Below are 23,904 nucleotides of genomic sequence, written 5' to 3' on the forward strand. Positions count from 1 at the left end.
ACAAATAAATACTAGAAAGTACAACAATATTCCCCATCGCAGATAAAAATGAAGAAAAAATGTGGCTGTGGCTTCCAATTCTTTTTTTCTCAGTTGATTTATACGAGGAACGGAAATCGTAGACTTTTCGACGCGCAGCATGAGTGCAACAGCAACGGCAGCGTCAGAGGCAGATACAGATACATCTGCTGGCGTTTCTTCTGGGGCAGTGGCAGTGGCAGTGGCAAGGGGCAGATATCCCGCTGAATGAAATTGGGCAAAGCGCATGAAATATGTTTGCAAACAAATTAATAACAATCGATCTGAATCCGAATACGAATCTGCCCAAATGCCAGACAGACCTGCCCACCGTATCTGCCAAATGATCAATGATCGAGTATCGCTTAGGCTTCTGTTTTTATAATTTGGGTTACACAAACAATCCATTATATGTCTATATGGGATATCGTAGGTACACACATATATACATATATATCCGATTTGGAATTTTGCAAAACATGGATAGGTGGTTTTTGGCATTTTCGCGATCCACTCCAGGGCCACTCCTGGGAATCTTGTTTGTTTATCGTCTACAATTCACCATTTACCATTGGCCTGGCCTGACCAGACATCCGAACGCCAAAAAGCTGTCGTAACCATAAATTAGCACCTCCTTGGGACTCCACCATATGGTTTCCATGTAAACTGCATTCTGCGTCCGAAAGATTTATCTGCCAATTCATTTCTAAATGAGTTGCTTTGGCCAAGTTTATCGCTGGCCCTCTTCCACTTGCATTTATTATTCCAATATATTTACAAATGGTTGGCTGGAATGGCTTCCGTAAACAATTGGCCGCAAATATGCCCTTGACGATGATCGATTTGGAACAGAAATGGAAGTGTTACAAAGTGTTCAGATGGGCAATGGACTAGAAACTCTGGGGAGGACTTGCAAATAATTTACTAATTTTATCATTTAGTTTCAATAATTATTTTTAAACCCTAAATTAAATTCTTAGGAATCTTAGATCTATTATTAGATCTTTAGAGTAGTTTTTTTAATTTGGTAGCTTTTCAGTTAAATCCTTATATTTATACCTCCAATCTCCATTTGCTTTAAACTTTATGAGACCGTGTATAAATTAAAAGTAAATTAATGTTACCTTAATGTTACCAGTTTCTGGAAATTAATTTACATTTTTTTTTAAATTTGAAGACCTTTTTAATACTATCCTTCTGATGTAGGCTTTTGGGCTGTCGGAGTTGTTTGGTTTGGAGATGATTCTGGTCTGGCAATCAATTGCTTAAACTGCCATATGTGAGGGATTACGGATTAGACGGGAGTCTGGACCCGCACCCGGACCAGGTTGTGGTCGCAGCATGAGCTGGCGCTAGGTAGCCCAGTTCGGGTGTCTGTTTTATAGCCGGAGATCTCCGTTGTTCGACGCATTTACCACCTCCGTGGGCGATAAATCTGCAGTGCGCCTGTGGCGCAATGAACTCGCCTCGCCCTCCGGCAACTCCCACTCCAAGTCCACCCACTCTGGCCACTAGTTCCACCTACTCTTGCAGCTCTGCTACTCCTCGCTGGCAGTCGCTGTGGTTTGTTTGGTTTACTGGCGACGATAAACACCTTGGCGCCAGTGGAAAATATCAAGAGGATTTAACCCGCCCCAGCTGCTCCCGGAATCCATTTGACAATGTTCCATGGTTCCACTTGAGAATGGGCTCATTAAGCCTTTCAGCTGGTCAAGTGGACTAGGTGTTTCAATGCCCAAGAATTCCCATGCACCTGTTGCCCAATTCGAAAGCTATCGCGGTTTCATTCAGTCAAGATCAGTGGATCAGATTTTCAGGAATCTTATTTCTTTACTAAAAAAATTAAAAATTGTAAAAACTCCTATAAATTATTTGGTAAATGTTTCTTTTCCAAAAAACTGATGCCTAAAATTACATAATTTTTGTAAATCCATTTTCATAGTTTAACAAAATAAAGAGTAATTTCGAAGTCAAGGAATTACCCAGAAATAATCAGAAGATATGTATATTTTCGGGAAAGCAAATACATTGAGCATCACTGATCCTGTCCAGCGTCCGGAGAATCACTGGGCTCCGGTGACGACGCTCTGGCGGCTGTCGTGGGGCGCGGGCTTCCGTCGAAAGCTCTTGAAATTACACACGATATCGGGCGGTAATTATGCATGCATTTATGTTATTGTTAATTGTTTAAACAATACACCTCTTCCAGTTCGATTGTTCAACGTGCGCTGCACCGGCCTCCGTGCGGGGTATATTTTATTTTATTTTTTTTTCGGCGGTTGGAAAGGGGCACCACGAGCATAGACGGATCGGTTACGAAACGGAATTGGAAATTTCAACCAAATCGACCGGCGATTCGTTGAATGGTTTCTGTTCATTCATGCATTTGGAGAAGGGCGTAGGTGTAGGTATCATCATCCATGGGGGAGCGTGTGGGGGACGAGTGTGAATGATTCCCGACGACTGGGCATTCGATTCATGGAAAATAGTCCATAGACAGGCAGAATAAGATGGGTATGTATGTGTTTGCTCACATTTTCCCCAATTATATAACCTCATTGCAGTCACTTACGGTATTTGCCCTCCACAATGTTTTCGCTCCGCATATCCAAAAAACAGAAAAACATAATTACAGGCATTTCCAGTAAAACCCATTGGAAAGCTTTTGCAATTGATTTATGGCCACTTCCCTGGAAATTGTCGACAAAATGTCTGGCCAGGCAGCAGATTCAATCATATCGGTGGAATATATATGTATATCCCTGGGCTGCTTTTTGGCGTTGGGCGATGGGGGTATTTTTTTCCCTCGAGCCTCTAAGGAATGCCAACGAGTTGTTGGGAAGAAGTCGTTTCCGTGATTTACACGCCAACGAAATTAGAAAATAAACAATGGATTTTAGTATTTCTGGCTGGGACGCGTGATGCGGATTTTGGTGCGGATTTGATGCTGAATTTGATTATTTAACTTTCGGCCTAAGACGATGTCGGCCCGGCACTTTGATACTACTGCTGAATGTGCGCAAAAAGGCCGGGGGGCCGGGGCTGCTAATAAACTATTCGCAATTCTCGTTATTCCCCATTTTATTTATTTTCTTATGTCGCGTCAACTGGTTGGCAACTTCGGCGGCAGCATCAAATGGCCCAAAAAATCAGGCGAACCAATAAAAAAAATGTAATAAAGAAATGATGAACATTTGAAGCATGAAGCCTGAAGCCTGACTGACACATAAACATTGCCCCCAATCGCCTCGATTTCGAATTATGAATCCGAGTCCGAATATGTTGGCTCCTGCTGATGACGTTGTATCCGAAGTGACATCAAAGCCGAAAAAAAGATACGTTTGATAAGGCAAATAAACCAAACATCAGCTTAGATAAGCAATTCAGTTGGTCGATAGCTCCATTGAAGAAGGGGCCAGTGTCAGGCCTGTTGGCCTAGCCATTTTGTGGCAGCAAAGTGGGATGTGATTTATTTTTTAACTAATATAAGCAGGGCTCTTTTAGTAGGTTTCTTATTATAAATTTATAAAGTGTAAATTAATGACAAATAATAAAAACTTTTGAAAAATAAGATCCGGAAAGACAAACACATCCATTTTATTTTGTAGATTTAAACTATGAACTGTGTAAACTTATTTAATAAAGTTAATAAAATACATTACAAGTTTTGGGCCCTATAGATAAAATAACTCAGCTTATACACGTTAGTATCGACTAACACTTCCACTAAGAAACAATCCCTTAGATTCCCTCCCTTTTAGACTCTTAATTTTAATGGCATCTCTGCTGAAAACTCCAGATTATACATATGCAGATCGGAAATCGCATATAATCGTTCATTGAGCGCCATCTGCTGGCGTCGCCGATCGGATCGGCACTGACGGATCCATCTATTCCGCCCATCAGGGATCGAAGATCAAAGCGTTTCAAGCGCAACAGTCAATCAAAATTTCCCCCTCAGTTCTAGTTCTAGTTGTTGTTTTTGTTGTTGCATGTTGCAGAATCCGTGGTGCAACCTAGACGGCCAATAAATTCTGCACTCCACACCCATCCCCTCTAGCCATTTCTCCCCTGCAGATAATTTACTCAAACGTCGACGCCTGGCGCTGGCTGCATAATTCTTTTTTTTTTTTTTTCTATTTTGTGTTTTTTTTTGTTTTTTTGTTTTTGCATAAATCGATCATAAATTTAATTTGAAAATTGCTGCCAAAGGCGAGCCATCAGCCAACGGGCAAGGAGCAACTCCAAAGTCATTTCTGCGTATTTATAACTCAATAAAACTTCAAAAGTGTTCGAAAACATACGCTCTCAAAGTTTGTTTAATGCCATAAAAATGCAGTTGCCTCGCTTTGTGCTGCCTTTGTCGTTGTTATTGTGTATTAGCAGACATTGGCCGAGCACTAAAACCCGGCTATGGCTTTATATGGCCCATAGGGCGGAGCTGGCGGACCAAAAGGGAAGCGGAAGTTTACTCTACTCAAGAGACTGGCAGCGTAAAAGGAGCTTCTACAAAATTAAATGGCCTAGCCGGAGAGCAAACAATCAATCTGAAGTTGATCAAGAAGATTCGACTCGGATTTCCCAGAAAAGAAATTATAAAGTCATTAAAAATTGGAACCTCCGTCCCAAGATCACTAAAAATAAAATTCAAGTTATTGACAAACAATTAAAAAATTTTGCTTTGAGAAAAAGTGCCGGGTAGTACCCATTTGGAGTTGTTCTTAATGGTAACTCCCGAAGTTTTATTAATCCGCTCATAAACTATTAAATCAATGAATACATTAAAAAAATAATATGCGAATAAGACTGGCAAAGTACCGGCTATTATGTATTTAAGAATGTAAGACGTGCCTGCTTTAGGTTCTTCTTTTTCCATTTAGTCTCCTAGATACATTAAAAAAATAATGAAATTCTTTTGTATTATATTGAATCTATATTAAAAATTCTATTATGTTTAAAGTATAATATTTTTCACAATTGATTGTTACTATATACTTTTTTATCTTAATTCTGCCTTGAATCTTTATTTAGATACAAATTTTTAAGTCTTTTGACGAAATGAAAGAGGAAATGAGCAATATAGTAGATTCATGGATGTACCTATTCTCTTGCAAATTTTCTCTGATACACCAAGTTCTTAAACCTAGAATTTTCTTACGTCTTACGCCTAATATCTTTTACCTTTACTATATGTATAATTATGTACAATTATCGTTTCTGTAGTGTTTTGTATTTGGCACTGGTTATTTAAGACTCTAATGTGTCTTTTGACTAAATAAGAGTACCGGGTATGAGGTATTTAAGGAATCACAACGTGCTGATCTAAAATTTTCTCGTTTTTGCCATATATTCGCTATGCCTCTATCTTATGCTATATGTAGTTAGTATATAATTATGTATAGTTTTTAAATGAAAACCCTCTTTCCCTTTACTTTCAGTAAGTTGTAAACTTACTTGACCCTAAACTTACTTTTGAATGTTAAATTTTCGTGGCTGCATTTTCCCACAGAAATGTATAAATGTCATCGCATAATGTATGGTAACATCCTAGGGGTTTATGAATTTACTTTAGAGCCATTGTCTATTATGGCCTGGTTAATTGCAACGACAGCTGCCAAAACAACGGCAAACCGTGAAAGAACAACAACAATCCGCGTCGTAGTTGTTGTCACCGGGGCTGAGCGTTGTCCGTTGAATTTATTGTTATAACGGAGCAATGATAACAGGTCATCAACACAACTGGCCAGGTAAATAAATATGGGTGGGATGGGGTGGCGGGGGAAGGTGTTGGTGAAGCAGAAAAGGAGGAGAGGGGGAAAAGGGGGCTAGTGGTAACAGCGAAAAATAAGCGAAAAATAAGCAGCGTTAATTACAAAGGATCTCCCGGGGGCCAAGTCATAGTCATAGATACAGCGTATCCCACAGATACAATCCTTGCCCAACTGTTGGGCAGCTGGCCGGCTAATACTTGCATTTAATTAGGCTTGCAATAATATTTATGTAAATCGGGCGCTGGTTGCACAATGTATGTATATGTTATATACGCCCAGGACAGCTGTCAATATTTGTCAGGCGTATATCCCTCCCCACGTACCCCTCCTGCTCCGCTTTGATTATTGTCCTGGCCGGGTTTTTGTCCCAGTGTGTGTCTGCGAGTGTGTGTGTGGGCGCGTCCTTATCGCTAAGCAAACACTGCAACATTTTGTCGCCATTGCATTTGTTTTTCTTGTCCTCCGCTCGTGGACCTCTGAATATTCTGGATTCCGAATTTGGAATTTTGAATTTCGGGTTACGGGTTTCTGGATTCCAAATTCCGGACCACCCGCGCTATCAACAAAGGCTTCACTCCAAGCAAACATGGAAACCCATGCCATCCGCTATCCGCCATCCGTCTTTGTTGTTTTCGCATTTAATTTTGTTGCTTTTGACACCGAATGGAGTCGGGATGGCCTGGCATATTTGCTGTCAACACAACGGCAGTCGAAATTTTTGGTGCCAAATGTGCTGAATTTGCATACCAAAAACACGTCCAAATGATATGTACTTTGAAGCACTGGGCAGCCTCTCCAAAGATTACAGTTTGTGTAAGGCTTATATTCTAAGCTAATCATAATACATAAATAATAAAATAAAAGAATAATAAAAGAATATACAAATAAAAGTATAAAATCTGGATTCGTAGATTTAAGTTGTTTCTAAAAGTGTTTTATATTTAAGACAATTACTCCTTTAACACAGAAATAATATCATTCTTACGCTTAGAAAACTTTGATATTGTGTTATTATGGTTAGGTTATACAAATTGTATTGTATGAAGTATTGAGAAAATAGAGTTCTTACCTATTATTAATTTAAATTTATTATAGTTTCATTTAGTCCGAATTTTTAAAAAAATTATACAGGATATAAGCATACAATGTCATCCACGAAGTCTTAATAAAATGTATTTTCTTTGTCGTTTCAAAGAAACTACATAGATACCTTTTATAATTGAAAGTTTTAGTACTATTATTAAAATATTGATTAGCTTCTACATGATTAGCAACTTTAATGCTTAACACTCAATAAAGATAAGTCCATTCATCCCCAAGACGAGCCTGAAATTAAAAAAAAAAAACATCTTCCAGAGACCATGAATGAGTCCATTTTAGGAGATCATACACCCAAACGCAGCTATTCTATAAATACTTCCTTAACCATAAACTGTTCAATCTTCAACAGAAGAAACAGGCTTGAAATATATGTTGTCCAGTGTAGTCCAATCCAAGTTTACTTTCAGGCCTACAGACTTTGGCACACTTTTCGCAGGCACTTGAACGCCATTCACATGCCACCCAGATAGGTACTTCTCTGTTGTGGCTGTGGGCCAGCTTTTGGATATACATATTTCAAGTCGTGTCCGCCATTGAAAACAACATCTGCCGTAAGCCCGCCCCTGCCCCGAAACACCTGAGCCGGGGCTGAGGCACTGGATACCCAGAAATACGCACTCCCCGCCGAGGTGGAAGAGCGATCTCAATGCCGCGGTGGCGCCAAGCCGAGCTCACTAAGCTCAAGTGACAATGGCGTCTGACAGACTTCACAAAAGCCCCAAGACAAGACCATGACAAGCTCCTCATCTCCATCTGCGACTCTATTTTCAACCTCAATCGTCACACAAATCAGCAGCCCCGGCAGCCGAATTTTCGGCAATTAATCAATTTTTGGTTGGTTGGGTAACTGGTTCGATTGCGGGCTAATAAGCTTCCAGTACCCGGTATAGATATAATTTTTTTGCACTCATTATTGATGTTGCGCAGGTTGAATTTGGCTACCAGTTTGGCCGTTTTACTTTCTACCAATTTGCTGCAATTGTTTGGCAATTAGGAGCAGGCCAAAAATACTGCAGGTTCAGTTTGCTTAACTAAAGGTTTATAATTTGTCGACCATTGTTGGTTGGTAGTCTCAGTGAAAGCTAAGTTTTTTTTTTTAAATAGTCATAAAAAAATTAAACTTTATTATTATTTATGTCTTGAAACTAAGCCGTTAGAGAGGTTTTATATTGGGGCTTAGACTAGAGACTTTCTAGAACCCCTTTCTTAGAAACCCCATTTAGTAAAGCTTCTTCTTCTGGCTCTATCTTAAGATTGTGTACGATACTCCACTCATTACATCTATTAAAAATCGTTTTGCCTTAAGATTCAATATATCTGTTGCCACCTGAACTTCCAATTGCACATGATATGACACTGTTACCAGGAAAGCCATCTCCCAGAGGCTATTGCTCGGATGACTCAATCGATCAGAGCCCGAAATGGAAACGGCTTGAATAATTATTTATCTAGGAATTCGGCGTGTGCGCTATCCAGTTTCGGGGGAAAAAATATGTTTTGCCAAAGCCACAATACGGCCATATGGTATGGCACGTTTGCTTCGGGCCAGGCTAATGCACTGGAAATTGAAAAATTAAAAAAAAAAGGAAATAAAAGACAGAATTTGAGATATTTTAACATATTTTTTCAATACACTTTTTTGCTCGGTTCATATTGGTTGTAGGCTAGTTTTTGCATTTTCTTGTTTCGATAATTATAGTTAGAGTTATGATTTATTTGTATAATTTATTATTGCTTACGTAGGCTAGGCTAGAGTACTAAGCGATAAATCCGTGTGTTCAATAGTGGTTTAGTTATTGACAAAATGCGCTAATTTTTAAATTTAAGTTTATATTCTGTGTAGCAAAATCTCTCATCACAAATTGCGTAGCAGACAATTGGGACTAAGCCTAAAGTTGATAACAATTACGGGCTACAATTACCAGATACAGTTAATACAATACAATAATAATAATAATACAATTAGGCTGAGTTCCTTAAAAACTAAACTCATTCGCTTCGTATACCATTTGGGAGGGGGGGTGGAGCGTGGAAAACAATCGTAAAACGAGATAGAATCGAAAACAAACTCGCTTTGAGATACAAGAGATGCAAGATGCGTATTCTAAAGATTCTTCCGTGCTGCGGTTCGTTCTTGGCCATATATTTACAGGAATATACAAGAGAGCCCAGCTTTGATTGGCGGGATTGTTATTGGCATGGTGCATGGTGGTGTGCCACTTAAACCCCGTACTTGATGCCGTACTCCTGGTAGTGGCCCACGTGCGGCCGGTAGTGACTCAGGTTGCTCAGCTGGCCCAGTTGTCCCAGGTTCCCGCTCAGCGCCGCATGGTGATGGTGGTGGTGGTGGTGGCTGCTGATCACCGCCGCCGCTGCCGCCGCCGAGGCCGCTGCCACGCTGGCGGAGGCAGGGGGGCTGGCGCTCTGGAGGCTGCCGGTGGGGCTGCCCGTGTCAAGTTGGCAGGACTGGTTCTGCTCGAAGATCATGTCCCGGAAGCCCAGGGCCGAGGTGGGACTGCTGGTCAGCACCGAGCTACCAGGTCCTCCGCTCCCGCCGCCCACGTTGTTGTTCAAAATAGTTCCGTTGTTGTTGTTGCCCGGATGAGTGGGCGTGCCCTGCTGCCCGTTGTTGGGTATGGGCTCTGAGGGAGGGGTCTCCGGGGTGTACCATCCGCCGTGGGCCGGTCCGTGGGGCGTTGAGATCGTGGTGGGCGAGTGACCCGATGACTGGACGCCACCCGGTCCGGCTCCGCCACCACCACCTCCGTGGCTGCCGGGTGTCAGGGGGTGAGCAACGTGCGCCACATGGCGCTGCAGCTGCTGGGCATGGTGGGCGGCGGCCGCATGGTGGGCGTGATGCATCTGACTGCTGGCCACGCTGGCCAGGTTGTCGTCGTTCAAGTGGTAGGGATAGGCGCTGTGATGGATACGCGGGTTGTAAACGTTCATCAGCGAGTCGACCGTGAAGCCGGCGTGCTCCACTCCCCCGCCGGCCAGGTGGTTCATCTGGGCCAGGCTGTCGTGGCAGGAGTTGAGCATGGCGGCGTGTGAGACGTCCTTGCCGCTCAGACAGCCCAGGTCCATCAGAGGCTCCTTCTTGAAGTGCGCCGCATGGGCGGCCATGTGCTTGGCCTCCAGAATCCCGTTGGTCATCAGCTTGAGGGGCTTCATCTCGGCCAGCTTCTCGTTCATCATGGCCTGCCGCTTGATGGCCTCCTCCTTCTCCCGCATCACGTCCTTCTTCTTGAAGCGACGACGCCGCCGCAGGAACGAGCCGTTGTCAAACATGTTGTACGAGTCGGGGTCCAGGGTCCAGTAGGAGCCCTTGCCGGGCTTCTTGTCGTCGCGGGCCACCTTCACGAAGCACTCGTTCAGGCTGAGGTTGTGCCGGATGGAGTTCTGCCAGCCCTGCTTGTTGTCCCGGTAGTAGGGGAACCGCTCCATGATGTACTGGTAGATCCCGTTGAGCGTCACCTTCTTGTCCGCCGCATTCTGGATCGCCATGGCGATGAGGGCGATGTAGGAGTACGGCGGCTTGACGATCTCCTTGTTCTGGTGGGGGGCGCCCAGGCCGTAGGCGCTGGCCGAGTACGGGTAGCGGGAGTACTGGTCGTATGCGTAATGTGCCGCCGCTGCTGCGGAAGCGGAGCTGGCCGCCGCCACTGCCGAGGCCGATCCGTAGCCGGCGGCCGTCTGGGCGTAGTGGCGGGTGAAGGAGTTCTGGTCGCTGAAGAGCGTGTGCATGGCGGCGAATCCGGCGGATTTCTGGAACGCTTCGAAATTCCACTGATGCCGCCGGGTGGCTTCTTTCTTACTTGGTTCGGGTCTTGATTTTATATTTGCTTTGGTTCAATCACAACACCTCGCTTCTTATTATTTCCTCTGATAATATTTGCTCAAGTACAACTATATCTGTACATATGTATCTGCACTTGTGTCGCTGCACCGATATATGTACGTATCTGTGTTTTTGTAGCTTTCTTTTTGGTTTTTTTTATTTTTCGAAGCAAAAATCACACCGCAGAGCGAGCGGAGATCGCAGAACCGTTCGGTATAGTAACACGTCGGATACTGAATCTGTGTAACTGAAATAACACACAGCTCGGATCGAAGCGACGCACACGGCGGCCGAGGCGGCAGCAGCGTCCGCCGAGGCAGCGACGCTGGCAGCGCCAACACCCGCACCAAAATGTATCTGTATCTGGCGCGTGTGTGTGTGCGTGTATCTGAACGTGCAGCTGCGGTGGCCAACCAACGATGGCTGGCACTCGCAGTCAGTAAGTGAAGAGCCCCGCACACTCAGCCATAGATACACCACCTCACAGATACAGATACACGCACACACACTCAGGCGTGCAAAGTATCTCGGGGAGGGAGAGAGAGCCGAGAAACCCTCAGCACCGGACGCCATTCATGATTTTTTCTCTTGCTCTCCCGCCCTCTGCTGGGAAACTCTGCACTGTGCAAATAGTTGCCCCGTTGTCCTTTCGTTCGTCCTAGGACCTCCTCCTCCCATTAGCCGTCCCCCTCCCCCTGTCACCCTCTTTCAACCTGTGTGTTTTTGTTGTTCAAACTAATGCTTAAAATACGGCCTAGGCAGCCGGCTCTCTCGCTCCAACCCGCCGCACATGGCGCAGGCGGGACAGAGACGGCGCACGGCACACACATAGTTGGGGCACCTGGGAAAGCTAACAGTACAAGTGGGTGGTTGTGCGGTTGGGTGGCTCTCTGGCTTGGTGGTTTGGGGCTCTGATGGCTTCTCCGGCAGGCTGCAAACTTTCATCCATCTTACTGTTGTGTTGGCATAAATTAGTGAGCAAACTTTTTTCCATTTCAGCTTAAAGTTCGACGTCTGCAAGGAAAAGTAGAAAAAGTTTTTCATTAATTTATAAATTGGAGGGTTCTAAGAAGAGATAGTTGAGTTTGGTTAAAAAGGGGACTTTTTAAGATTTCCCCTATTAAGATAGAGGTACAAAGTTCTTTATAATCAAAAAATTAAGGATGCTTAAATTATTATTACTTATAATTGTCTTAAAAGAGTTGATTATAGCTCTTACTTAAAGTAAAATAATTAAATTTCTTTCAGCCTTTTAAAAGTTAAGATCACATTAGTTGAAGCATCCTTATTAAAATGTTACACTTAACCTTAACCTTATAATTTCGCTGATAAAATTGATTGCCCTTTTTTACTGGGGCTCATTAAAAGGCTTCCTCAAAGGGATCCTCGTACCTTTGCCCCCTTTCGGATCAAGTGCCACAGGGCCAATTATCTTTTAAATGAGCCGATTGAGCGGGCTTTTTCATATTTTAACTCTTTGCCACCTAGCCTCCGAATTCTGATAAGGTTGTCTTCAAATGCTTGTAAATCTGGCACCTATTAAGTTTGTAATAGTATTTTATTATTACGTATTAGTTGGTTAGTTGTTATTCTGTAGCCATGTAAGGATTTATCCGTTGGCGGAAATAAGTAAATAAATAAATAGCCATTAATTTCCTTAATATAACTTAAATTCTTTCTGCATTAAATCTCTTCCTCTTTTAGACATTACTCTTTGATTTATTAACCTACATATTTGTATTAAAAATATATGTTTAAAAAATCCTTTTCAAACATCGTTCCCTTATCCTTTGCCTTGTTTTTGATTGCCTCGTTTTTTGCCAACTTCATTTCGCCTCTCTTTTTTTTTCTTGCTTATTGAAACAATATTTTTTATTGATTTTGTCAGCTTTAAAGTAAATTTCATATGTTTATTTGGGCAAGGGCAAGGGTGTGCGTGCGAGTGAGTGCGTGAGATACTCGTCCAGAATGAGATACTCGGCGTGTTTGTCTGGTTATTAGATACTCCAAAAGCAAACAAATTCATTTTTAAAATTGAATAATTTTTAAATATGCATGCAATTTTTATAGCCAATTTCCATTAGAGTGGCCTGGAAAAACCATTTTGCAAATGAACTCCCACTTTCATCCCACAAACAAGCCGCCTCCCTTCGGCTGCCCACGCCGTCTGGGTAATTGATACAAGAATAATATTTGGCTCTATTAACGCAATCGCATTATTTTGACAAATATTTTTATTGTTTTAACATAATTTTTCGTATGCGATCTGTCTGAACGAAATGCGAAATGAATCATCGCCATGCGTGTGTCCAGTTATCCCACGTCCTTCCAAGGATGTGAAGCGTGTCCTGCATTTGAAATTCGAATGAGCTGGCTCCGGCTCCAAGAGCTCCATTTTGCGCATTTCATTTCGTCTCCCCCGCCCTCCATCTCTTCTTTTTTTTTGTGAATTTCAGGATGTCGCCATCGTAGCTGCTGATTTAACAAATTTTTGTCTTCGACATCGGCGCCGTGATTGCGATTGTTCGACTGTATGAGTGTATGAGTGTACGAGTGTGGGTGTGAACGATTTTTTGTGAGTTACTGTCTGGGGTATACAGATCTCTGTGCATTTTTGCACAGTTCATGTTATTTTTACGGAGTTGCCATTGCCTGTCTGTCCCGTCACCGATTCTCGATTTCCTTGCCCCCCCCATCCCACACACAGATGTCGCATCCAACGGATACCATCCATTTCAACTCGTATCTGTATCTGTATCTGCAGCCAGTCCACTGCAGTTGACCTATCAAAATATTGTTTTAGTTTCCCAAAACTGCATCTTAACATTTTCTCTAAAAATTTCGGTTAGGAAAAGGTGAAAATCTTTGTATCTGATGCCTTTTTTAAAGGATTTTTTATTATTCAATATACAATGTATATACAATTTTAAATCCGTTAAGGAAAATTAAATTTTGTTAAGCAACATTCAGAATCTTTAATTGATATTGAATATAATTACATATTTGAGAAAACCTTTAATAGAGTATTACAGTTTAGATTTTAATAAAATTGTATTTTACCTTATGGCCAATTAAAGGAATATTACTTTAGAAATTTTGGCTTATTTTTGTAAGTTAAGGATGTAGTCTCATGTGTGAGGTTGAAAAAATCGATTTTTTTTTTCAACACATTTCGATAGTAATGTTTATTAAGAATGTACTGTTAAAGTTTCAAATAAAAATATTAAATAATGACAGAGATACAGCCCATAATCGAGAGCGCGCCTACACCGAAAAGTATGAGTTTCTCGGTAGCGTCTAAACTTTAAACGCGTTTTTCTCGGAACGACATTTTTGTGTGCGGCGCAGGTGATTCACAAAATTCTATGGTACCGATCTAGCTGAAATTTGGATATGTTGTTCTTAAAAGTAACACCTCTGTCCCGTACTAGAATCATTTATTTTTAATGATTATTTTTTTTTTTATTATTAATTTAAGATAAATTTTTTAAATTTTTTAAAATTTTTTTTTTTGTGAGTTTGCCATTTTGTTGTTTATTTATGAAAATATTTCATTCTAGTACGGGACAGAGCCATAAGCTTACAAAACAATAATCTATTCTAATTTTTTGTTTCGGATGACTCTAGCAGTCGAAATCACCTGCGCCAGGGACCTACCTTTTTTTTTATATGCATACTTTGGCATGCTATAAAGTGTATTAAACTACACAAGAATAAATTAAACAAAATATTAGTTTATGATGCCTATAAATTGATGCCTGATGCCTATAATAAAATAAAATTGGAACGATCGCATTATTTTTTATTAAAAAAAAAAATTTTTGAAATAACCTCTAAAAAGTAGGCCGGAACATGAGACTACATCCTTAAACTACTATTTTGTAACATTCTTTAGCTAAAACCAGAGACTATAAACAAGAGTTATGTTTTGGTTGAAACCACGGTTTGAGAAGGTTTAAGAAATTTAAGGAATTAGTTTAAGGAATGGAAGCCTAAAACTTAAAAAAAAAGTGGAACAAATTAAAATATTTAGTAGATTTCAACTTAAAACGTTTTACTATAAATGCACCATTTTTTCTTCCATAATATCAAAAATTTAATAGGGTCTTTAACGTATTCCTAAACCTACTCCTGCAATTAAAAACATACATATGTAATTCTTTAAATTGCCCCAAAATAATGTAGAGTTCTATGAACTCGAGACCTTGATAGATGCCAATTTTGGACATGCTTCCTTCACCCAAAAAACATGTCAATTTGGCGAAAATATTCAAATGACATGCCGCAATCAAGTTTGAAAGTGGGATGTGGGGAACTCGGGGGCTGTCTCGCCCATTCGCCACGCTCAATTAAAGGCAGTCGGCGGAACGTTGACAGGGCTTTAAACCGAAAAGTGGGGTCTGGAATTTAAAACATTAAAAAGGAACCCAGAGCCCAGAGCAGAGACCACATGCCGCATCCAGGCTGATCCTGAACATGTGGCAACTCATTGCCCTTTATTAAATTTTAGCAATTCCCTTTTTGTTGGGCAGATTTTTCGTTGTCTCCGTTTTCGGGAGGAGAATAATCTAAGAATAATATTGATTTTAAAGTGCAGGGGAGTGCACCTAATCAGACACTTGAACCAAGGATTTAAGCGGCAACAAAAATACAGTTTTTTTCCTTGCGTCGAAAAGGCGAAAAAGGAAAGGAAATGCGCAAGAAAATATGCTGCCTCTGCCGTTGCTGCTGCTGGAATCGTAAAAATGCTGATAAAGCGGTTTTAAATCTTCGAAATATGCGCACGAGCACACACACACACAAGCGCACCGACGAGTCTTGCACACAGATACGGCCTGGCAATCTTTCAGATACTCGCACACACTCACATCCGCGACGGCTCTCTCATGAATATGCATCGTTCTCTGCCAATATGAAGCGGGCCACTCACACACACCTACAGAACGACTGCGCAGCTATGAGAGGGGGGCGTGGCCAGGCCCAGAGCCGAGCGAGATGCAGCGATGGCGTACTTACTAGCCCCCTCTCGCTCGCTGCAGTTCCATAGTTTCGTAGATACTTTCTGGTTTGGGTTAAGCTTTCGGGGTGGTTTCCTGGCCACATTAGTGGTGGGGGGAGGAGGAGGGGTGGGCTATATATGGGGGCTGTAGGGTAGGGACTCTATTGGGCCACTCATTAAAATTTATGATTTGTATACGGTTCGGAGCTTATTATGCATGTATATTCTATACTTTTTCTGCTTCTCTTTTTGGGCCAGACAATTTAGCAGATTAGTTGCAGACACACACACAGATACACCCATACACATACTCTTGCACATCCATGAGCATTTGCGGTTTAGGGCAAGGGGTTGGGAAATATCCGCCATTAGCTTAATCATAATCGTAATCATGGTGAAAATCTTCCGGTCATAAGCAGCGGAAATTCTGGAGACGGCGCTAAGTCCGGATTCCTACCTGGATTCCTAGCCAACCGCGTCCAGTGGCCAGCGACCATCGGCCCCCGGATGCTAATCATCGATGCTTAGCCGGATCGATCATCGGAAAGCCGGAACGGAAAACTTTTTAGGCATGTTTAGACTTTAATGCGTGCCGCGGGAATTCTTAATGAAATCTCGAGGTTCTGCCGGGTTTTCCCCCCGCATTTCAGATGCCTCAGATTTAGCTCGTCCGCCGTCCAGCGGCTACCTGGCCCGCTTCTCAATGTGTCCGGTTTTCCCCCATCAGTTCCCGTAATGATGATTATGATGATGATGATTCCACGCGTGTCCTGCGGTTTCTGTGGCTTATTTGCGGTTTACAGTTTTTATGGCAGGGACTAGACTCGACACGGTGACCTCCGACCCGCTGGGAAGTGGGTGTTTCTGGCTACCACTGCTTCCCTAAAGCCTGGATGGGATGGGATGGATCGAGATGAGTTGGGAGCGTGCCCAAGGTGTGGACCGTTTGCTAAATGATGAGCCACCATGGAGTTTTCCAGGAAGTGACCCCTAGGGATAGTTAATGAAGGAGGACTTCAAGCTGGGATGGGTGGTCCATTTTAAGTGCTAGTTTTGGCAAGTTAGTTGATTATATCATTCTCAAAGAAGTCATTTATACCATTTGAAGATATATTTAAAATTTGAGTATTATCTTTGTAAATGAGGTCTATTTTTATATTAAAATCAATATATTTCAAACGAATTTTCAGTATTTATTGTCTTGCGAATGATCCTTGTTGCATTGTGTGGTAATTGGTAATAATTCGTAATAAGATATTAAATTACATAATATTTTAATTATATTTTTAAACTTAACAAAACATGACATAACTTAATAAACTAAAGTTTAAACTTAAGTTTGTGGTAAATTAAGCTTAAAACTTCATGTTTTCCAACTCTCTTTCAAAAATAATTATAAAAAATTCAAACTTTTTCAAAAATATTTAAAAAACCTTTTTTTTTTATATTTAAACTGATTATGTATGTTTAAATAATGTATGTTATGTATGTTTATGGGGCTAATTTTATTATACCATTATAAACTTTTATATGATAATTTTCCATAGAGGGAATGTTACTATTTTTAAGTAGTTAGAGTAGAGTAGAGAAGTAGAGTAGTTAAATAGTTTAAAAAAATTATTTATGTTTTCTCGAAGTATTTTATTTGATACTTTTATAAGCTCTTGAATTGAAAATTCTTCTAAAATAAGCTTGCAACTTATCAATAAGTGAGTTTTTCAGGATGTTAGTTTAATTTTTAATGACACGTGAATGGCTTTACTCTGATTTTCATCTTAAAACATCCAAAAACCTTCCTTAAATTGAAACAGATATGGAAATCATTCCAACCAAATTCAATCGGAATAAAGTCATCATACCGTCTTGAAACACCCACGAGCTCCGAGAAGGGCCAGAAATCGCAGCCTACATTTCAGTACCTGATTCGCCGCGAAAATAACATAACGAGCTGGGAAAACACTTAGCCTGGCATTTCCATCCCCCGGCCCCGGCCCGGGCCCGGGCAGCGGTTAAATTCATTCATAAAACACCTTCCAGGCCGCCTCCTCCATTCAGATAGCGAGTTGTATAGTAACTTGGCTCGTATCTGTTGCTCCGGCTGCTGGTCTAATGTTTATTTAATAAATATTCCATGCCATGTTATTGCAACAAGACTTTTGTTTATTTGTATGGGAAATACGCGCGACATACTCGAGACGTTCAAGGGATAGCCCTCTGGTGGGGAAAAAAGAGTTTTCTTCTTTTTTTTTTGATGATAAAATTTGAAAGTACTGGGGATGTGGGAGAGATTTTCCGCAAACGGAAAATGGAAAACTCCTTTGAATGGCAGCGACTAATGTTTATGGGGAAATCTATATTTTTGTTCGCTCCGCTTCGGTGTCCGAACAATTTCGGATGTCGGTATGGCTCGTCTATGAAAACATTCGGCAGCTGGAAATCCTTGCGAAAAACGTTTTTAATTTTCGCATAAATTTAAAGTAAATAAAAGTGCAACAAACGGTTTTTAAAAAATTGTTTATTTTAACTCAAAGAAAAATGTGTGTCTGCATTTCGTTTTTGCAATGCGAAAATAAAATTGTTCAAATCATTTTATTTATTTATTTATTTATGCAGGCTGTGCATCTTCGATTTGGTTTTTCATTCGTTTTTCGTTTCGTCCTGCAGGCAGTGACAGTGACTGTGGGCCTGGATATGACTGTGTCCTGCGTCTCTATCGCCAGGATTCAGATTCAGGCTTCTGTAGAACAGTTCGTGTGTTTACTTGACGCGCAAATCCTCTTACGACGGTTCGGCCTCAGAGCCTCTGTCCTCTGTCCAGCGTCCAGTGTCCTTCGTCCTTTTTTCGGTTTTCGTTTCGCTTACAGTTCGATTCGAGGCGGAACGAAACGGACAATTGGTTGTTTTGATTGCCGCCTGCAATTGTCCTGTTCGGCAGCGCATCGCATTGCCTCGGACCTGCCTCGTCCTTGCGATCCTTGCGGTTACCAGTTACCAGTTGCCAGTTGCTGCTGTGCACTTGTGACAATATTTTCATAATTTTTGCATCTTTTTTTCGCTCATCGCCAACGGTAGGTGCGTGTGTAAACATTAACTTTTCAAGAAGATTTAATCCCGATTATCCTTTGACTGTAAAATTTTTCACTCAAAACTTCCTTTCCAGCCAGAGATTTCGATTTGCGCCTTGTGTTTGTCTTTGGCTTTTCGGCCGAGACCAGAGTCCCTTTTGCCAGCTTTGTCCCGTCCCCGTATCCTCGCCGAGTATATCCGGATTGTCCAGAGCCTCGTCCTGCGAGATAATGATCAGGCGGCGACGACTTCTTGATGAGATTGCTGCTGCCTTTTCGGCCTCGCAGGACAATGGCCAGTTTCGGTTGGCATGTCGGTTGGCAGCCAAAAGACTTTCCTGCATTTGACTCTGGGCAGGATTTTAATTTGTTCATAAAGGTGAGACAATTAACAGAATAATTGGATTGTTGATCTTGCGGACAATGAGTCTGGGCTTGTGCCACAAATTTGAGGCTTGATGGGTCATCCTTTAAGCTGATTACGTTTTCTATGGATTTGGATATGGATCGTGGTTTCGTCTCAAATATTTGTGATTTGTAGAATGTATGAGACTTTAATGACATTGTTTTTATCGTTTAAGGAGTTAATAAAAAAAGTTATTTCTTAATTGTTTGTATATGTATGTATGTATATGTACTTCCTTATAAGGGTGGTGTCAAATTTTGTGGGAGTTTCTCCCTTTCTGCCACGTTTTTCCTGTTTATCTGTATAGCATTCCAATAGTTTGACAATTTGTCCCAAGGATTGGACTTCTGCTTTTAATGTGAGGGTTAGATTCCTCTCTACTTCGGTGCAATGTGCTCCAGTACCCATTTTGAAGCTTTTAACAAAATTAAATGATAATTTGTACACAAAATTGCTATAAAAACACTCCTTGTAATAAAAATATTCAAAACAATACATCTTATTTTAATTTAAACGAATAATAACCACAGATTTTGACAAAATACGATCGCGTTTCTATTATTTTTCCCAACCCAAACACGAGTCTTCTGACCAATTTCCATGGAAAAACCTAAATTGCGTACGAAAAGCGTTCAAAAAGAAGATCGTGACCAAGTATCGTTATCCATGTAACTAACACATGGTTAAACTTAAAAAAAAGACTTTAAGTGAAATAGAAATATTCGCTTCTTTTATTTTTTCCATCGCTGTATTTACAATATATGAAGTAAAATTATATTACATTTATCATTACCAATAATAGATTATTTTTTTGAAATTCCCGCCTTATCGATAGTTGCTAATGAGAAAATTACCAGACTAAAGCGCCATCCGTCGGAGAGTAGCCACCTTAAGAAATTTTTTTTCTCAATTATTACTAAATTTTTAGCGCCATCTGTCTAAAAAAGTTGAAACATCTTCCTGGGAACGAACTTTTGAGGCGCCATCTGCGTGCCAAAATTTGAAAACTTTTTCAAATTAAAAGTATATAATACCACTATACTAAAAGTAAAATTAAATTTTCCTCTTTCGTATATATTTCCTGTGTTATAAGAAATAGATTTATAAATTTATTTCAGGATTAAGGCCGCTCGGGATCGGCCAAATGATGAGCGATATACATATCGATATATATATACATATATACAAATCCGAGTGGTCGGAACTTAATACATTGATATGATTTTAATGCCTTAGTATTAATAAAGAATATACAGTGTGTGTTCGGAGCTCGAGCAAAGAAATTTCCTATGCCCCAGGAATAGGGCCCTAACGATCACGGCTTTAAAGTTAAAACTTCAACGGTATGGATTGTCAGAAACAAATTTTTGTTTCATATCACTTTTACGGTTGAAAAAAAAAAACAAATTCAGCCCCCCTACTACCACCTACGGCCATACTACCGGTTCAGTAGGGTAGCAGACTAAAAAGTCTATAATTCATCTAAAAATTATTCGATTTCGCTGCATTTTGATTTGTGGATGTAGATTAGCAGTTGCCATCAAAACATTTTAAAAAAACATAAGCTAACTGGCGCTACAATGAGATTTTTAGACAAACTTGATCTGCGATAACATATGAGTTCAAGTTACAAATCGGCTTGTTCTATTTCTTATGAGATAGTGAGATCCAGATAGACGGCCAAAAGGACAGACAGAAATGGCTATATCAACTCAAACTCAAACTGAGAGTCTGGTTTGCGTAGAAACAGACAGACAGACATGCTCATATTAACTCAGCAGGTGATCCTGATGAAGAATATATATATAGGGTCCAAGATAACTCTTTCAGTGCGTTGCACACTTTTGAGAAAAATTATAATACCCTCAGCAAGGGTATAAAGAGTAGCAACATACAGAATCTGGCGTGATTGGAACTTGATTTCAGCTTTTGCCTGAAAACATAAGTGGCCCTGTCGCCTTTGAACGAACTCTGATCGTTGGCTCAGAAAAGAGGAAAAAATAATGCCTGAAGGACACTTGTAAAAATTTAAAACACAGCATAAGTCAGCACAAATGACGGGTTTTCACCTTTAATATGCACAAATTCGTACATATGTATATAGTTCGATATATACTTGTACGGCTCATCGACAAAGTCGAAATTTGTTGAAATTACTTCACGAAGATGTTTTCGTGCGGAGCGATTCAACTCAAAGTTGACAAAATTGCTAAATAACCAAGTTTACATAATTTGATCCTTTCTAATTTTGGCCCCTAATTTTGGCTTCGTATTGATAATTTTTACCACACGTTGCGCCTAGTACCAAAACATGAAGTTGGGACAGAAACCGATTCCATTTGAAAGTACTGAAAAAAATATAAGTTAACAGATAACAGATAGAGCTTTATTTTATTACAATATTTCTAATAGAACTTACCTTAGGTAGCTCCTCCATTTTTGTATATAGTGTTGTCCAATCACTCTTCTCCCGAGTGTAGTCCTTCTTGTTGAAACATTTGTTTAAAAAACTCTGACGCACGGGCTAGCATAAATCGGTGGCGATTTGAAGTCCTCGAAGAGAATATCAGAACCCAGGTTACCCGTTATAATCTTGAAATTAAGAAAAATACTACATGACAAATATTTACCAAGACTTGAATCCTATTATATTTTCAATGTTTTAGTGCGGATTTAGAGGCTTGCAAAAGCAAAATGATTATTCATTGTGAGTCACACTGAAAATGTTTGGAAGTATACAATAAAATCCATTTTTTTAGTGCTTTTAAATACATTTAATAAAATACATTTTTTTTTTTTTTTAATTTTATGCATTTTTAATTTTAATTACAAGTTATCAATTAATACTATGAATGTATGCAATTTTATTATACTCAAAGAATTAAATCTAAAGCTTAATATCTCCAGATTATTATGACTTCAAACATTTAATTTCCAGAGTGAGAACCGCTTGCGACCATGACATTGAACGCGACCCACACCTGAATCAGGAATGTCTTAAAACAAAAGAAATCCTGTAAGTTTAGATTGACTATATCCTTTTTTCAATTCAGTTTATCTTATAATTCTATCTTCTAAAAATTAAGGTCCTTCAAATAATTTGAGAACTTTTGAATACGAATTTTGCTTTCGTGGTTATAAGAATTGTTCTGAATATTTGGGAATATTACATTATTGATTTTTTCAATAATATTAGAATTGCTAAGTTCAAAAATAATAATAGTATGTAGTGATTTTTCTATGAAAAATTTTCCATGGGAATATGGGATACAACTCATATTCGGTGTTAATATTTTCTTACATAACTTTAATAAATCCGTATCGTTTACAGTACCTACCATTGACGCTATCCGTGGGCTTACTTGTTCACGTCGATATAATACACGTGTACAGTCTGTTGCAACAATTATGCACGACCAAGGCATAATTGGTCCCAAATTCTCGTTTAAAAAGAAATCCGCTTTTTTCACTATTAACCCCCGGCTCGATGCATCGTAAAATTTATTGGTGCTTCTAATTGCGATTTCAGAAATTATTTCGTACTTTTCTTTATCAGCCAAGAGATTTGATTTTCCTGGTCCGTCCCGAAACTCTTGAATTGTCATTTTCATTAAATCAATGGTACTTAACATGGACTGATAATCTTTCATGGAACTATATTGAAAATCCCCGTTTTTTAAAATCCAACATTCAACCATTGCAAAGCGTTTACTTTCGGAGAAAATGTGCGAAGTGCTCCGAACGAATTCGTTGAAGCAATTATAGTCTAGTTCGAAGACCTTTAATGAAGTTGCGTCAGAAACCGATTGCTTTTCAAGGAGCTAAAAATAAATTTAAAAACAATACATTTCAAGACAAAAGTGCTGAGCTAAGTTTCTATTACGAGGCTAAGATGATTTACCTTAATAATCTCATTCAAAAAACTCTTGTTATTTAGTAGGTAAAATATAGCATACATTTCTACCAAGATTTCCGGTTTCATTTTTTGTGCTTCTTTTCTAAGAAGGTCTATGCAAATTTCTTCAACTTCACTTATTAGCCACATATTCGCGTTCTGCAGAACTTTTACTAATGTTTTATAATCAAGGCCGGTCAAGAGCTCCGTCTTCTCTGTGTAAATAAAATTCCGAATAATTTGAAACACTGTAGAGGTCGTGTCCTCCAAACGCACTACTCCCGTGTCTATACCATCTCTTTGAAACATTTTTTCAAAAAATTCTGAAGCACGGGCCAGCATAAATCGGTGACAAGGAAATTTTACGTCCTCAACAAGAATAAAAATATCGCAAAAGAGACCAGTCTTAAGCATTTCAGCTCCCCGATTTTTCCTGAAATATGTAATAGGTTATCCATAATATGCATATATTATTAAAAATTGGGATATACAAATATTTACCAGGAATCCAAATTCATTTTTTATCTCTGGTATATACTCCGAAGTCGCAGACGTTCAAAACCAAACTGAATCATTTTTAATGGAAAAAATTAAATTTCTAGGTGTTACAATTAAGGCTAGAAAAATAGTAGTAAGGATTCATTAATAAAAAAAAAAATGTTAAACCTTTAAGCTACATAAGAATTTATTTAGCTCTTTTGCTGTATGAAGTCTTTGGAAACCGTGAATAGTTAAAACTTAAAACTTACTGCATTTATGTATGTAAGTATACAAAATATTGTTAGTTATAATTACTTTTTATGTAAGCGGT

The 23,904-nt window shown here is 39.9% G+C and overlaps 1 protein-coding gene and 1 long non-coding RNA gene across 2 annotated transcripts; both read right to left on the reverse strand.

The window, feature by feature from the left end:
• Positions 1-8,518: 8,518 nt before the first annotated feature.
• croc (forkhead box protein crocodile) lies at positions 8,519-10,960 on the reverse strand. Its single transcript, XM_017239795.3, has one exon. It carries the CDS (start codon positions 10,632-10,634, stop codon positions 9,111-9,113), a length of 1,524 nt encoding a protein of 507 aa, XP_017095284.1. The 5' UTR covers positions 10,635-10,960; the 3' UTR covers positions 8,519-9,110.
• Positions 10,961-22,153: 11,193 nt separating this feature from the next.
• LOC108124216 (uncharacterized) lies at positions 22,154-23,649 on the reverse strand. Its single transcript, XR_011442857.1, has 3 exons — positions 23,595-23,649; positions 23,100-23,526; positions 22,154-23,019 (listed from the first exon to the last, which is right to left on the reverse strand). It is a non-coding gene; the product is annotated as an uncharacterized lncRNA (long non-coding RNA).
• Positions 23,650-23,904: the final 255 nt, after the last annotated feature.

This window comes from Drosophila bipectinata, chromosome 3L (assembly GCF_030179905.1).
Source record: "Drosophila bipectinata strain 14024-0381.07 chromosome 3L, DbipHiC1v2, whole genome shotgun sequence".
Lineage (NCBI taxonomy): Eukaryota > Metazoa > Arthropoda > Insecta > Diptera > Drosophilidae > Drosophila > Drosophila bipectinata.

Bases quoted from the DNA above. Each gene is read 5' to 3' on its own strand.
- croc (XM_017239795.3), bottom strand. From the start codon at position 10,634: ATGCACACGCTCTTCAGCGACCAGAACTCCTTCACCCGCCACTACGCC.